At 50.6% G+C, this 15,997-nt stretch overlaps 1 protein-coding gene and 1 long non-coding RNA gene across 12 annotated transcripts in view; both read right to left on the reverse strand.

The window, feature by feature from the left end:
• The window catches only part of BCAS4 (breast carcinoma amplified sequence 4), a 50,246-nt gene extending 44,564 nt beyond the window's left edge, over positions 1-5,682 (reverse strand). For 7 of the 11 annotated variants that reach the window (XR_004953550.1, XR_004953549.1, XR_004953551.1 and 4 more), the window contains exon 1: positions 4,995-5,682. Coding sequence is in view for 6 of the 11 variants with exons in the window: in XM_016143751.2 (XP_015999237.2) it covers positions 4,995-5,174 (180 nt within the window). In the remaining 5 variants the exon portion in view is untranslated. The remainder of the gene's footprint in view (positions 1-4,994) is intronic. The other 4 variants (XR_004953552.1, XM_016143757.2, XM_016143755.2 and 1 more) reach the window with 3 other exon arrangements.
• A 6,081-nt stretch (positions 5,683-11,763) lies between these two features.
• On the reverse strand, positions 11,764-15,924 carry LOC107510317. The gene is made up of 3 exons (XR_001596783.2): positions 13,629-15,924; positions 12,245-12,327; positions 11,764-11,864 (listed from the first exon to the last, which is right to left on the reverse strand). It is a non-coding gene; the product is annotated as an uncharacterized LOC107510317 (long non-coding RNA).
• Positions 15,925-15,997: the final 73 nt, after the last annotated feature.

Consider the following 15,997-nt stretch of genomic DNA (forward strand, 5'->3'; position numbering starts at 1 on the left):
GCCCTGCCGGAGAGCTGCCAGAAGACCGGCACCCAGGCGGCCCCGCGCCAGTGAAATCAGAATATCAGGGCGGGAGCCAGGCATCGGGATTTCTTTTTTCAGGTCCCCAGATGACCCCAGTGTTGGCTACACCCCACCCCACTTCTAGAGACTGATGAAACTTAAGCTTCTATATATAGATGCACGACATAGGTGATTTTCACCTTTTTAAGGTTTTTACTTACACCGCATGCACCTCCGTGTGTCTCGCCTTGCTCCCTTGGGGCCGGGCGCTGGGGTGGGCAGGGAATGATGGCTTCAGAGCCTACTAGGGTTGGGGCCACGGCCGGCCACCGTGCAGAAGCGCCACCAGGGTGGTTTCCGAGTCATGGGAACCCGCCTGTTTTAAAGCTTCTTGGTTGGTACTGAGGGTCGGCCAGACTGGGAACCTTTAGCCAAGGCTCCGGGCTGATCCTCCCCTCCCGGCACGGCCATCCTGTGATGAGGCTCTTCAGAGCTGGGATGGCTCCTTGCAATGCAGGTAGGAAGGAGGGAGGCCCTCCTCCCCATGCTCCCGCCTTAGCCTGGGTTCCGATTCAGAAGGCGTGGCTCGCTGGGTCCACGAATGCCTAGCCGGCCACAGCGGGGGTCTCCCTGCTGCCGCTCTGCCTGTCCAACAACACATCCCAGCACCGCAGCCGCGAAGTCCGTGAACCCTCTCGTCTCTCCCTGCTCACACCCAGCTCGCCCCTGCTCATCACCTCCGTCCGTGCCCCCGAGTGGAACCCATCCTCCTCCCCACGGCCCCAGGCCCTGGTCCGGCCCTGCCCCGTCTCACCCGTGATTACTGAGGTCCGCCCGCTTGGGCACCTCCTCATCCCCGTCCACCCCCCCCCCACCACTCCAGCCAGACGCGCGCTGCAAGATCTTTGCCCCGTGGTTCCTGCCAGCATCTCCAGCTCAGCCCCTCAGCTGCCCCCTTTGTGGCACTGATCGCCATCTCGTTACTTTGATGATTATCAGTCTGCTCATCTCCGGCCTGCCACACTGGTCCGCCAGTCGGTGGGGGCAGGCGCCACGCCCGTCTCAGTGGCCTCTCCCTGGTGCCGGGCACAGTGCCTGGCACACAGCAGGTCTGCCATGAAGATCGGAAGAGCAAATTAATACAGAACAACAGCTCGAGACAGAGGAGACTAAGCCTCGGCTCCACCCACAGATGTCGAACTGGAACATCCAAAGCCGGAAGGCCCGAAGGGGACCCGCGAGTCGCAAGGATGGGACACCTGTGGGGGAGGGGGACACGGGGTGTTTGCAGATTGGACTCAATAGACTGTTCTTCGCTTCCACAAAGAAACAGCCCCTTCCACGTTTTTCTTGAAACTCAAGGGCAACTTTGGTCGATCTGCGTTTTCCGACTTTAGTCCAACTCCGTGCCTTGGAGAGAGAGTTCCCTTTCCTGTTTCCATGACTACAGGAAAAGCAAGAGTTCAAGCACAAGGTTAATGGTACCAAACCAGCTTCGGTGGTGAGGGGGACAGTAAGGGGAAGTGGGGACTACGGGGGTGTAAGTAGGAAACGCGGACCTAGGATTTACCAGACCGCCCCCCATTTTAATTAAACAAGAAACTCGGATCTTTTTCATGAAAATTCTCCATTTGAAAAACCCCGTGTGGGTTTAGCCAGCCACAGCAGAGCTGTGGGCTCAGCCTGCGGCCACCGGTCGGCAGCCCCTGACCTCACCCACGTGGTGAAAAGACCCGGGTGCTTTCTCCTCTGCCGGCTCAAGCAAAGGTCCTGCGTGTGAGAAGGTCCTGGTTTCCTTCATTTCCTGTTATCTAAGCCATGAACCCCAGCTGTGGGCCATGGCTGTTCTGTGTCCAGCGCGGGAATCAAACGGAATTCTGCAAGAGCCTGCTCAGGAATTCACCCGCGGGTGGGTATCAGCGCCCAGTCATTCGGGAGGGCCCTGGGCTCCCCTCCCAAGAGGCAAAAACCCCTCTGTCCCCCTGCCAACTTGAAGCGGCTTCCGGAAACTGCCCCTGAAACTCCTCCCGAAAGGGGAAGTTCAAAGCAGAAAAGGAGAAAAATTAAAACACAAAAGATCTGGTTGGACTGGACGGAAAACCCCAAGGGCACTGAAAATAGTAAGACGCTCACCTGGCAGCCAACCTGACACGCGGTCCTTCAGCGGCTCCCGGGGCCTGGGAGCCAGTGCATACGGCTTCTGCCCGGCTCGCCAGCCGCACCTGCCACTGCCCCGGCTGCTACCTGCAGCTCCGCCTTGAGGAACACCTGCCATGTCCCACCCAGGGCCTTTGCCCATTCTACTCCCTCTGCTTGGAATATTTTTCTCCTCCCTCTTGGCCAACTCGTTTCCATGCTTCAGGACTCAGCCTAAAATGATGCTGCCTCAGGGAAGCCCGCCCTGACCACACCCAGACAGGGTCAGGGTCCCTCTGCTATTCGCCCTCCTGGATCCAGTCTATTCTCCCTCTTCCCCGCATGTTCTTCCATGGTTACCACTCAGGTCTCAGCTTCCCTGGAGAGGCCTTGCCTGCCCCTCGCCTCCCAGACACACAGACACCTGCTACCACACCATCCCACACTGCATTCTCCACGGCGTCCATCACAATTTAGAGGTTCCATGTGTTTTGTGTTTCTTGTCCCTTGAGAGCAAGGGCCCTTGGTTTCACAGCTGTCATGTCCTCAGGGCCCGGCATATGCGTAGTAGGGGTTCGAGGTGTCGAATGAAGCAGGTTCACTTCACCAGGAACCCCAGGACACCCCTAGGACTGGAGCGGGCTGGTCTGAGACCCCTACTGCTCCATTTAAAAGCCAAAAGTGGACCCAGGGGAGGGACTAGGGGAGGAGAGACCCACTGCTCAGGCCTATCCCCAAAGCAGACAGCCCTTCTCCAGCTCACGTGCCCATGTACAAACAGCTTCAGCTCGGGACCTGCTAATGAATTAAGCTTTAAATAGAGGCTGCAAATGACTCTGCCTTGGCAGTTTCTGCCTCTTTTGGTAAATAAACTTCAGCAAGCGTTCTAAGTGGCTTTACTGCCGACAGAGCTACAGGGAGCTGGGCTCGTCATTACGGCCCTTACCAATGAGCGTAGCCAGCCCGTGTCCGCGTTAAAGAGAGCCCTGAGTGAGCAAATGAAGTAATACACGCAGTTTCTCTTGAAGGCCATCCCTAATAGAGACGGAACGAAGCCAAGTTTCAGCCACTGGGCACAGTGACATCTCACTGCTGAGAGCAAGGGAGAGAAGGAGCAAGAAGGAGCCTCGGGTAACCTCAACCAGCGAAACCCTGCAGACCACCTGTATGGCCCTCCCTAGGGACATGGTTCATAAGCTACAGTACACTCACAGACATCCCATATTCATGGAGGGCCGCGGTCTCCTCCGCTAGAGAATCGACACGACGGCCTCCCAGCCACTGAGTCACTGCCGGGATGCAGTGTCATGATCCACAAGCAGAGTTCAGCATGGTGCCACACCACGTACGAGCCCAGGAAACAGGGCTGACTGTTCCCTGGCTCTGGGGTACCAGGAAGCCAGAGAATCATGCGGACCTCTGCTCTCCCATTCGGAAGTCACCCGACTCATACGACCACTGAGCACTTGAAATGTGGGTAGTCCAAAGGGAGATGTGTTGTAAGTTCAGTGTTAAAAACCTGATTTTGGAAACTTAGCACAAAGAGAAGAATGTAAAATCGCATTTTTTTTTTTTTTACGTTGATTGCATGTTGAAATGACCCGCAGGATAGGCTGTTATTTTAAATACACTGAAACTAATTTCACTCGTTTCTTTTTCTTTTTTTTATGTGGCTCCCAGGACATTTAAAATTACACAGACGGCTCATGTTTGTGGCTTCTACTGGATACCTATGACAAAAAGCTATGGTCATGCTATTTTTTTTAATTGAAATATTATTCACATACCATAAAATTCACCTTTTAAAAGTGTACGATTCAGCGGTTTTCAGTATATTCACAAAGTTGCGCGACCATCATCACCCTGAAAAGAAGCCCTGTGTGGTACCATTAGCGGTCGCGCCCCATTTGTCTATGCTGTTTTGAGTTGAGAAAAGGAAGTTGCAGAACGATATTACAGTATCAAGTACGGTTTTATAAAAACGAATATGTATTATTATTTATACGCACACCCGTATTTGTAAACGCATTTTTAAAAGGGTTGCAGTGATGTACACCAAACACTTGATGATGATGGTTATCTCGTGGAACTAGACTGGGTGGGGGGCAGAGAAAAGGGAGCAGGTGCTCACCCTTTAGCTTCTATACTTCTGCACTGCTTTTGAGATTGAAAAAGAGAATGAGTTGGATTTTTAGTCCTACCTAAGTAGCTCCTGGTGAGCTTGGGTAAATAACTTTTTCATGGTACTGTCAACAGACTGGCTTCAGCTGGAAGGTAAAGATTCTAGTTTTAGATCTACTTTTTTTATTCTGTGCGTTTAAAATAGAAAGTACGGCCAGAGACGAGGTATTTTCCCTCCTAGCAACAGACGGGACCGAGGCTGGGTGCGTCGCCGCACGGCGCAGCGCGCCCGCCTCCTCCCCGGCATCTGGCAAACGGCTGGAGCGCGGCGCCGAGCGCGCCTGCAGGGGTCGGCCAGCCCCCGGGCCCAGCCTGGCAAAGGGCAGCAGCTCCCCGCGCCCCTGGGTGCGGCGTCCGGGCCGATGCGGGGGGGTCCCGGGTGGGGATGGGAGCCGAGTCTGTGTCCCCAGGGACCGTGTCGGCTGAAGAGGAAGCCGGCGCGACCTGCCGCGCATCTCTGGGTGGCGTCAGGCAGTCACCACTCCGCGAAAGGAGGGGACCACCGCATCCCCCACTCCGGGTCCGAAGCCCCTGCTCCGGGTGCGAGAGGGTTCTGCGGGGCAGCGGAGGGTTTGGGTTCTGGTCCAGGTCCCGGGTCCGGATCGCCGGGGCCGCACCCAGCCACCCCTCACCTCGGAGACCCGCCTCCCCCACCTCCATCCCCAGTCCCCTACCTCGGCCCCGGGCTCGGGAGTCAGAAAGAGCGCGAGCTCGCGTGCCCCGCTGCGCACGGGCTCCGGCCGGTCGGCGTCCACAAGCAACATCAGGAGCGCGGCGGGATCCAGCTGGCGGACGCTGCGGGGGAGCCCGTCACAGCTCCGGGGCCCCGGAGTCCCGCCCCCGGCCGGCTGCATGCCCTGCGGCCCGCCTGGCGGAGGCGGGGCAGGTGCGCACCCGGCGGCCGCGGCCCGTGCCTGCCGAAGCGCCGGGCCGAGTGGGCAGCGCCACCCAGTGGCGCGTATTGCTCACTGCACCCGGCCCTCGCATCACCTGATAAACCAGAGATTCTCAAACTCGCTTGCAGATTGCCATCTCCTGGGGCTCTTAGAAAACTTCCGAAGTCTGGGCCACACACGGTCTCTGGGAGGTGGAACCTGAGCATCAGCATTGTTTTTGAAGTTGGCCAGCTGATCTCAACATACATCCGAGTTGAGAACCATCGCTATAAACGACCCTTTTTCATTGAAGTCCGGGGAGCAGTGGTTCCAGCCCCGCAGTACTTAGAAACGCCATGGGGAGCTTTTAAATCCCGAGAAGCCGGACCTCACCCCAGGCCGATTCAACCAGAATCCCTGGGGGTGGGGCTTGCGCATCAGTTGTTTTGCAAGCTCCGCGGGTGCTTCACCGAGCGTCCAGGATGGAGAACCGGGTCGCAGAGGATCCGCTGGTTTAAAGACCAAAGCTCCGCCCCTCCAGGCCCGCCCTCCCGCCTCTCCTTGGCGCGTGGCCCGGAGGCCTGGAATTTAGGGAAGGAGGGGCTGGAGGGCCTCTTCCTCCCAGGGGCAGCTTTAAAAAAAAAAAAAAAGAAAAGCTCCCCGGGGAATTCTTGACAGCACTAAATTTGACACCCCAAACACCCTTAGAAGGCTTGTCCAGAGCCTTTAGAGGCTGGAGAGGGTGGGGTGCATTCCTCTAAGGCAACGCTAATGAAGAAAGTATTAGACGAGGTAAAGAGGTATGGGAAGTCTAGAGTTCTAATTGTTCATATGATGACTTGTCTCTTAAAACGCTAATTAAATTCATTTTTAAAAATCAGGCTGGGCTTAAAAATAGGGTTGCAAATAAATATACAAGACGCCCCACAACCCCCTCCCGTTAAAACTGAATTTATATTTTATCTGACAACTGTGGTCAGGGGGGCCGTCAGCACATGCTCCATCTGCTTTTTGGGTCATGGGTCACAGCACAAATCCCACTTCTACAACTGCCCACTGCTAATTTCACCACGTCCCTGACCAAACACTCAAGGCCTTTGGACCAGAGTCATTTTCTGGAAAATTCTTGGCAAAGACTTGGGCTTCAAGGTACTTAGGAAAAGGCTTTGATAGGAACTCACTGGAACTGCACTTGGCCATGCATCACTGTCTGATCTTCCTGATGATGCTCAGGGCCCTTCCAGGCATCACACACGCACCCAGGTGCTGAGCTCAGCCCCTCGCCCCTCCTGGCTGGCTGGGGCCTCCCTTGGAAAAGCACAGAAATGACCTCAGATTAGCCAAACAGGCCTGAACACAACAAACTTCCCCTGATGGACAAATCTCAAACACGTGATGCTAAGAAGAAAAGAAAAACAGACAAGTTGCAGGAGGCCATTAACAAAGTTTTTAAAAACATGCAAGAGCATACTGTATGTTGTTTATGGACACGGACACATGGAGCCAAAGCATAAAGCTGTGCATGACAATGGCGCACACACCGTGGGGAGGGAGGGAGGGTACTTTGGGGGTGGGCGAGAGGAAATTGGGGAAGGCTATGAGAGGAGGTTCAACGACATTTGCAACGTTTTCTCTCTCCTGCTGGTATTTGTTATGTAATATTTCAATTTTTTTTGAAGCAACTGGTTAAAAACAAAGCAAAAAGCCTGGGATCTTAGCTAAAACTGCATATTGCCCAGACCCCCTGTTCCCAGAGATGGGGTGCCTGCAGAAGTGATCTGGGCTCTTCGCAAGCATCTCAGTGATTCACACTCTGGGCCGAGCGAGCTAGCCAGCAGTCATTTTGTTTCTAGTCTCCCCGCCCGCCCCCCCCCCCCAAATGTGTGATTGCGCCTCAGAAACAGTTTGCTAAGAATACAGATGCCAGGAGCCCTGTCCCATCTTTCTGCATCAGCATCTTTGGGGAGCCGGGCACCTGCATTTTAAAAGCTCTGCAGTTAAGTCCCATGCACACCAGAGTCAGAGCAACCCCTATCTAGAAGGCTCCCTCTTGCTGCTGGTGTTAGCCAGGGACCCCCATGGGAGGCCAAATCAATGACTTTAAACAGAAGATCGGATTTTTAAAAATCTCTTGGCCTCTCGGGGTGCCGAGTTCATGCCTCAGCACCCAGCCCCAGGTGCCCGGCTCTTGGGGAGACCGAGGGGCAGGCAGCAAGCCTGACTCCTGGAATGCAGCTGGCCTGGGCCGCACCCTGCCCAAACCAGTTTGAACCAGCTGCGGGGATGGAGCCTTGGCAGGTCCCCACGAGCTCCCTCTGGCGCCCAAGCCCGGCTCAGAGCTGCTTGCTCCAGCCTCCTGATCCGGAGTCCTGCTTGGGTGCAGGCAGCAGGCTCCACCTCAGCCTGGGGTGGGGGTGTCTGTGCTCACCAGACCCTCAAGGTCCCCGGGCACCCTGTAGTCCCCAGCTGGGCCCTTTCGCACCCAACCCAACCCTCCTCCCAGCCTTCTCCTGCAAAACGGTTGTCTGTCTGTGTCTTTTCAAGGTCAGTTCTCCCAGCTCGGGCCTCAGGCAGACAAGGTTCTAGGTTAGCAAGGGTTCCCCAACTCAGCTGCGAACTCCTGGGAAACTTCCAGAAAATACTAATGCTCAGATCTGACCCCGGAGACTGGTTGAAATGGCCTGGGGTGTGGCCTTGACTTGGGGAGGTTTTAAAGACCCTGCAGGTGATTCTAACCTGCATTGTCCCATGCTCGTTTAACTCTGTGGGCTCTGGGGATTCTGGGGTCCCTGGTCTTGACGTCAGTCCTCATGGCTAATGCGTCCTGAGCGCTACCATGTGCCAGACACTGAACTCTTCATATAGACGGCCTCGTGGAAGGTCCACCGCACCCTGTGAGGCAGGCCCTGCTCTGATGCCCATTTTACAGATCAAGAAATGGAGATACGGAGAAGTTCGATTGCCCGCCCGGGATCCTAACTAGGAAATGAAAAGCCAGGAAGTGAACATGGACCATCTGATTCCAGAACCCACTGCCTCCTGCAGGATAGCCACCTGCTGGTACCTGCGGGGGGGGGGGGGGCCCTGGCTCCAGCCCAGCCCGTTAGGAAAGCCCCTCCCCGTGCCCCTCCCCTCTTCGTCGCCCTCCAGAGCACATTCCAGGCGTCCCCCTTCTTGCTCATAATTTTCCAGTGTCTCCCCAACACCCGCCAAGGGAAGTTCAAAGGCCCGGCCCTGCACTGCCGATCTGTCTGTCACTGCTCTCCTCTTTGAACCCCGAGTTGCAAATGGGAGCCCACAGAGAGGGGCCAGACTCCGGTGAGGCGAGAGGGGCACGTGGAATGCGGCCCGCACGAGGCCACACTCTGGGGCCGGCACAGAGGTCCGAGGGTCGCCCCGCGTCGCGTGCCCTGGGAGTCCCGCTCGCCTCTTCCTGGCCACGCCGCGTGGTCTGCTGCTACAGATGGGACGTTTGCGCCCCCCCAACATTTGTATGTTGAACCAAACCCGGAAGGTGATGGTATTTGGAGGTGGGGACACTGGGAGGTGTTGGCCGTGAGGGTGGAGCCCTCGTGAATGGGATCAGCGCCCTTATAAACGAGACCCCCAAAAGAGCCCCCTGCCCCTTCCGCCGCGTGAGGACGCAGGGAGGAGTCAGCTGTCTGCGACCTGCAAGAGGTTCTCACCAGACGCCGGGTCTGCCGGTGCCACGACTTCGGGCCTCCTGGCCTCCAGGACCGTCAAGGGCAAGTGTCCGTTGTTCACGAGCCACGCGGTCTGCGTTCTTCTGCCGCGGCAGCCTGAGCGGACCACGAGCCTGCAGGCGTGTTTAGCTGTGTATAGCTTTCAATGTGGTGGCCTTTTTGGTTCGCGTGGACACTCGGACTTACGGCTCTTCTCGAAAAGAAAGAAAAACTTGAGGAAGCCACGGGCCTGCCCTGTGGCCTGGCGGTAACTGGCCGGGGAAGTTGCTGCCCCACTCTGCCCCGTCTTCCCCAGCTGGTCCCAGTCTCTCCCTGACCTGCTGGGCCCTGACGGCGTTCAGTGTTCTGACTCTGTGTACCCCTGGACGTGTCCCAGGCCTGCCGTCTGCACAGCCACGTCCGCCATGTTCCACCTGGGGTGCCCCATCTGCCTCTGAGCTGACGGCCTCCCCGCCCTCCTCCCAGCCTTTGAGGCCTCTTCTGACCCCCGAACAGAGATGCCCTTCAAGCCGGCCTTCTGGTTCCTTCCATCTCTGCTAAGTTGTTAGTTCACTACGAGACAGAAAGTTCCTGGAGGACAGAGGACGTGTCTCGTGCATTTTTGGAGGGACCATTACAGGAGTCCAGCGGGCCCTTTGCACATCATAAGTCCTCAATAAACACATATCTGTAAATGTGAAGTCACCTTCCTGCTTTGAGTCTCCATGTTAATAATTTAGAACACAATGTTTTAAGAGCATTTTTCGATCCCAGTTTTGAAATGATCACTCTGTAGGCAAGAGCAATAGTGCTTCCTCCCAGTCTTTTCCTATAAAGGATTCTTTCCCTATAAATTCTCCGTGGCGATTCGATCAGTTTTTCTCTGCTCCTTTCCCTTCCACGACAGAGCTACAGAAAGGGCCTCAGTGCTTCGGAGGCCAGAGGTCAAGGGTCTAGGTTCAAAGGGCTCCATGCATGTCACCTTCTAGCTTTGGTCTTGAGAAGTGAGAGGTGCATCATGGGCTTAGACGAAAGAGAAGATTTTACCCCTTTCCGCTACTGAAATGTGGATCCCACATTGTTTTCTCCTTCCAAGCAGAGGCTAGATGGAAACTACTCCCTAAAGCAAGGAGGTCTGACGTGACAACTCACCACGGTCACAGGCCCCTGGGCACTATGGATCGCCACCCTTAATGAAAGAGGAGTCTCAGAAGGAGAACTCTGGGTTTTAGACCACTAATACCTCCAGGGCGGCCTGGGGCAGTGCCCTGTTATCAAACTTCCTGTTTCCCAGCAAAACATGTGAATATTCACCTTAGTGAGCTGAATAAGGGCCTTAGATAAACCTCAGGTCAGTTCAGCTTAGGTTTCTCCAGCCAATGGATTTCTGCTGAACTGACGGAGGCAAAAAGCTAACGAATTTCAAAACTACAAAAAAGGAAAAAAAAAAAAAACAGAGCCGTGGACTTGTTTTCCTATTTCACAGCTGGGGAAACTGAGACTCGGGATGACTGAGCACGTGGCCCAGGCCCACGTGTGCAATTGTTGAGTGGAGTTGAGCTTTGACCCTGTTACATCACATTGAGATGGATCGGAAAATGTCAGGAGATATTAGAAAGGAGGTACGTGCCCCGGCGAAAACAGTATCCTTTAGACTATTTGGGACTCGTGAATATTTCTGTTATTTTGCTTCAGGAACCTGTGTTCCTCGGACTTGCAGGCCCTTTCCCGGTTTCCTGGTGTGGCATTGTGCATATAATAGGCAACTCCATAAAGGAGACGATGCTCTCTATGAAACTGCTCGCTGCCATGTCAGCGGCAAGCCAAAAGCTAAGAGGCGCCTCTGGTTTTAACAATGGCCAAAAGCAAACACAATGAGATTTAGTCCAACTTAAGGCAATGGAATAACACACCTGCTCAAAAGCAAATAAGAATGAGGATGCCTTAACAAAAACATACAGAATTCAGCACAAAGAGGTAAAAATGAAATGTCCTCTGGCCCCCGATGGGCCCTGCTGGGTACAGAAGGTGCTTTTGGAGGGAGCAATGCATAGTGGCTAACTGCACGGGCTCTCGAGTCTGGCTCCCCACCTAAAAGCTGTGTGAGCTCAGTGGTGTTACTTCTCTGTGCCTGAAATAAAGAATGAATGATTATTTTACAACCTCAGAGTGTGAATGCATCTCTTATTGTGATACAAAATTCAGAAGTCATAAAAGGAAAATTTAACTACAGGAAAATTAAAACTTTCTTCATTGCAAAAATTACTATGAGCATATTCTAAAATAACATAAGGGTCATAGAAAAATGTTATATCTAGATTCATTCTATTTGTCAAAATTCATTGAACTGTGTACATTTGAAGTACATTTTGTTGAAATAAGTTATACCTCAATAAAGTTGATTGTTAGGATACGTAGTATGACAAGCTGAGAAAAAAATATTTGCCAACACATATTATAGTCAAAGAGTAATCTACTTCATATAGAAAAGACTTCTGGAAATTGGTAAGAAAAACATCAAACGAACAAACTATATGAAAAGATCGTTGGAAGAAAAGTAGCTCATAATTTGAGTAGCTCATAATCTTACGAAAAGATGTTCAATCTCAGTCTAACAACCAGATTGGTGAAAATTCACAGGATTGGCAAGGCTGTGGGAACAGGCAGTCTACCCTTTGTTGACTGGAGTGTGAGCTGACAAATCCCCAAGGAGACAAGCCAGCAGCATCGATCAAAATTACAAACGCATGTTTTTTTGCCTTAGTAATTTATCTTCTGGGAGTTTACCTTACAAATACATTTCCACATGTGCAAGACGACTTACGAATACAGTTATCGAGGGCCACATTGCTAGAATGGCAAAAGAACGGATACAAACTTAAAGATCTATTGATAGGGGACTGTTTAATATATTAAATGAGTTACATATTATGAAGCTGTAAAAGTGGATGGGGAGTCAATGCAATGTGGTGTCCTGGATCAGCCCCTGGGAGAGAAAAAAGACATTAGTGGAAAACAGGTGAAACCCAAATAAAGTGTCAAGTTTAGTCCATAGTAACACGTACTGCAATGGACTACATGTTTGTGCCTGGCTGCCCAAACTCACAAGTCGAAGCCCTAATCGCCAACCCCCGTGGTTGTATTTGGAGACGGGGCCTTTACAGAAATAATTAAGGTTAAACGAGGACCTAAGAGGGGGGCCCTGATCCCATCGGTGTCTTTAGTGCCCTGTAAGAGACGTCGGAGAGCATGCGCATCTCCCTCCCTCTCTCTGTCTGTCTCCCCCGCAGAGGAGAAGCCATGTGAGGGTACAGAGAGAAGGCGGCTGACTACAAGCCAGGAAGAGAGAGCTCGCCAGAAACTCACCATGTCATCACCTTGATCTTGGACTTCCAGCCTCCAGAACTGTGAGAAAATAAATTTCTGTCCTCGAAGCTCGCTGGCCTGTGCTGTTTTGAAGAATACACATACACATGTTAATGTCTTAGTTTTGACAAATGTTACCATGGTTATTTGCGGGAGATATTCACATTAGGGGGAGCTGCGAGGCCCTGTACTACCTCTGTAAACTTCTTGTAAATCTAAGCCAATTCCGCAATTTAAAGTTTATGTTCAAAAAAGGAATGGGAAACATGAATGGGGAAGAATTTTGTCTAGTGCTATGAAAAGATATATTAAACGAGAAAAGCAAAGGCAGAATAGGGCTGCTGCCTTTATATAATAAGAAGTAATTTAGTTTCATACTGTCTTATTTACATTTTTAAAAATCTATAAAAAACTAAATAAGAAACTAATCCTGACTGTTACCCGCTTGAAGGGAATGACAATGGGGTGAATTGGGGACAAAAAAAAAAAAAAAGAAAGTGTTTTCGCGGCATACTTTTAAAAACTTTTTGTTGTTGTTCGAGCCGCATGCACTTATTTACCATTTGAATAACTAGTTTTGTAAAAAAATAAAAAACAATCGGGGAGGAAGAAGAGGATTTTCTCTATAGATACTAAAATGTATTCTAAAGCGTCGATAATCAAAATAGTATGGAATGATTCCAAATAGATCGGCAAATCAGAAAGACCTGGCCAAAACGAACCCAAGGACATTTAAGAAATTAGTAAGTGATAAAAGTGAAATTTCAATTCAATGAGACAGTAATGCCTTATTCACTACATCACATTAGAACAATTAATGGAGCATTAAAAAAAAAATCAGACCTCTGACTTTCACCTGAAAGCCAAATAATTTTCAGATGGATTAAATTTCAAACATAAGAAATAAAAGCATAGCACTTAGGATAAAATCTGGGCAAATATTTATATAATTTTGAGAGGGAAACTATTAGAGAAAAGAATAAAAGATTTTACTATAGAAAATACAAAATTCCTATACGATAAATAGAAAAGCCAATGATAAGCATAGTAAGAAGTGAATGACTAATTAGGAAAAAGTAATACCTATAATACCTACAAGGTTGACTTCTTTAATATCTAAAACACTTCTATGTATTAAGAAAAGACCGATACCTCCACTTTTAAAATGTTGTGCAAAGGATTCAAATAGAGAAGTAAAAAAAGAAGAAATACGATAAACGATTAAAAAATAACCTTTTCAAACTAACAAAGATATGCAAAGTAAAATAATGAGATGCTTTTCCCCCCCAATTAAATAGGCAGAGCATAAAAATAACAACTCTGGTGTGTTGGAGGGAAAAAATGACCCACACATACCTGGGATAAGGATGTAAATTAGAATAACCTTTCCAGAAGGAAATGGGATCCATTCATGAGCCAAACCCCCTTCCTTTTCCAAAAAATGAATGTGCCGAGACCTAATGATTCCTCTTCTAGGAATTCGTCTTAAGGAAATAACTGAACAAAGAACAAAAAAGATGCATTCACAAAGCCGTATACCACAGCACTGGTGATAACTGTGAAGAAATGGAAACGGCTTACGACAGGGAGTGGGTGTTACGAAATGATGGCTTATCTGTACGACGAAATATGGCGAAACCAAGGATGTGGAGTTATGCTGACGGAGCGAAGGCCGTCACAATATATTGTCCTCTGAAGAAAGCACGCCACAGAATAATTCATATGCCTGCTCTGATCCCGTTTTCGTCAAAATACACGTTAGGTTAATATACACTGATACACACATGTACCAAGAAACTTAAGAGTGGTTACCTCTGAACGGGGACTTTTGGGGCGACTCTTTTCTTTTAGATATGCTCCCCTCCAAATGTCTCCTGAAATCATATGTTACTTCTGTGGACGCGCAGTTTCCTTAAGCAGTCTATTTTTCATAAGTAATATTTATATATACAAATACTTTCCTCCTTCCCGAGTAAGCCCTAAGTCCCAGGAACAAATGTATTAAAAAAGCTCACCTACGATTTTTACTTTTGTTGCCTATCGATGAAAACAACATCTAGGAATGAGTACTTCAACCAGAAAATGTAAAAACAATTCGCTTTAGGAAGGAAAGAATAAAAATAAGCGCAGTGTCAATTTGCCAGGGGACAGTGGTTCGACGAGTTGAGGAGGTCTAATTGAGAGCAAACCATTGGGCTGGAAATGAGCGTCAGCTTGGGAATGAATTATGTATGGCCGCTGTTAAATATTTCATCCAGCCTTTACTGTTATTTGTCTTCGCATAGCTAACAGAGGTAAGACGGAGAAACATCCACATCACAAGCATCATCAGCCTCGCCATCTTCCTCCATCCTGGAACGGCCACCAACATCCAAACACACAAACCCTTCCAAAGAGGAAAAACGCGCCATGACTAAAATAAGGGATCGGCTCGGCAGGGCAAACTTAAATATCACACCTCCATTAAAGGAAGTCAAGGTGACCTCACCTTCTGCATCAAATTTGCCATTCCTCAAAATCATGAATATTTCGCTGGACTTGCCGTGCAGTTTTACAAACAGACATTTATGAATTCTTGGGGGCCGTCCAGGCAGAGGGGTTTGGGGTTGCCTTGGTATCCATGCAGTGAGTGGGAAAGGACAGTAAAGACACTTGAGTCATCAGGCGCTGATGTGGCCCATTCAGCCTCTCACCATTTGGCCACCTTCCCGGGCACTCTGCCTCCGCTCCTGGCTCCTCTCCCTTTACCGTTGATTTCCTCCCTCTCCCCTGGCCGTGTCTGCTCGGCTGTTGGAGGCACATGCCAGCCCCACTGGGCACGGGCCCTGGGAACACCAGCCAAGGCACCCTGGGGGGTGGAGCGAGGGCCGCTCGCTAGCAGAAGAACCCTCATGTGTTGCAACTGAATTACAGATGTTTCGTTGCAAAGGTTTTACTGTTGCCTTATACAGGGGGCTGAAAAATTATTACGATGGCCATTTTTTGGCGAGATTTGCTTGGGATCATTTTTCAAGCATTGTCTGGCATTGTGTATATGTGTGCCAGAAGTTTAATTTCACATTCAGGCAGACCAGATTTGTGTGTGCGTGCGTGTGTGTGTGTGCACGTGTATGTGTAAATGCATATACCCGATTTAAAATCAACTAGTCAAAACTTGTGCACGTGTGTGCTTTTAAGCCAACAAGACTTGCCCACATTTTTCTGCTTTACCAGATAAAAGATTCAAAAATATGAAATCTACATTCTTCGTAAGTTACCCGGTGTGGATTTTTCCTTCCACAAGTGTTGATTGGAGATTCTTTCTAATTCCGGGAGATTCTAGGGTTAGTCACTGGTCCACCTGAGAGGCCACCCTGCTCAGGACTTCCGTTCTCATGAGGTCATCCTTACTGGCATTATTGGAGGCCCACATTCAAAAGCCCTCTCCTTCAAGCTAAGCTCCCTTCACCTGGGCTTGGCAGGTATTTACCAAGTTAATGATTTAGTTTCTGAGTCACTAAGCACACAGAGTTTTGCCTGAGTCACCTGGGGGGGGGGGGGTGCAGCTGAGGGCCTCTGGGAACATTAGAGAAAACCCGATATGCAGCTTAAAACTTACGGAGGTTTAAGGCTAGTGTGCCAGGCAGGGCAGAGAGCCTGGGACCGCGGCCCCCACGTTCTCTAAGCCCAGCGTGCATTTCATTTGAGTGTGACCTGCTCCAGGTCTTAGTCACGTGAATGCTATTTCCTGGTCGTTTTCCGCATTGCTAGGAG

This window comes from Rousettus aegyptiacus, unplaced genomic scaffold (assembly GCF_014176215.1).
Source record: "Rousettus aegyptiacus isolate mRouAeg1 unplaced genomic scaffold, mRouAeg1.p scaffold_m13_p_12, whole genome shotgun sequence".
NCBI classification, from domain to species: Eukaryota; Metazoa; Chordata; class Mammalia; order Chiroptera; family Pteropodidae; genus Rousettus; species Rousettus aegyptiacus.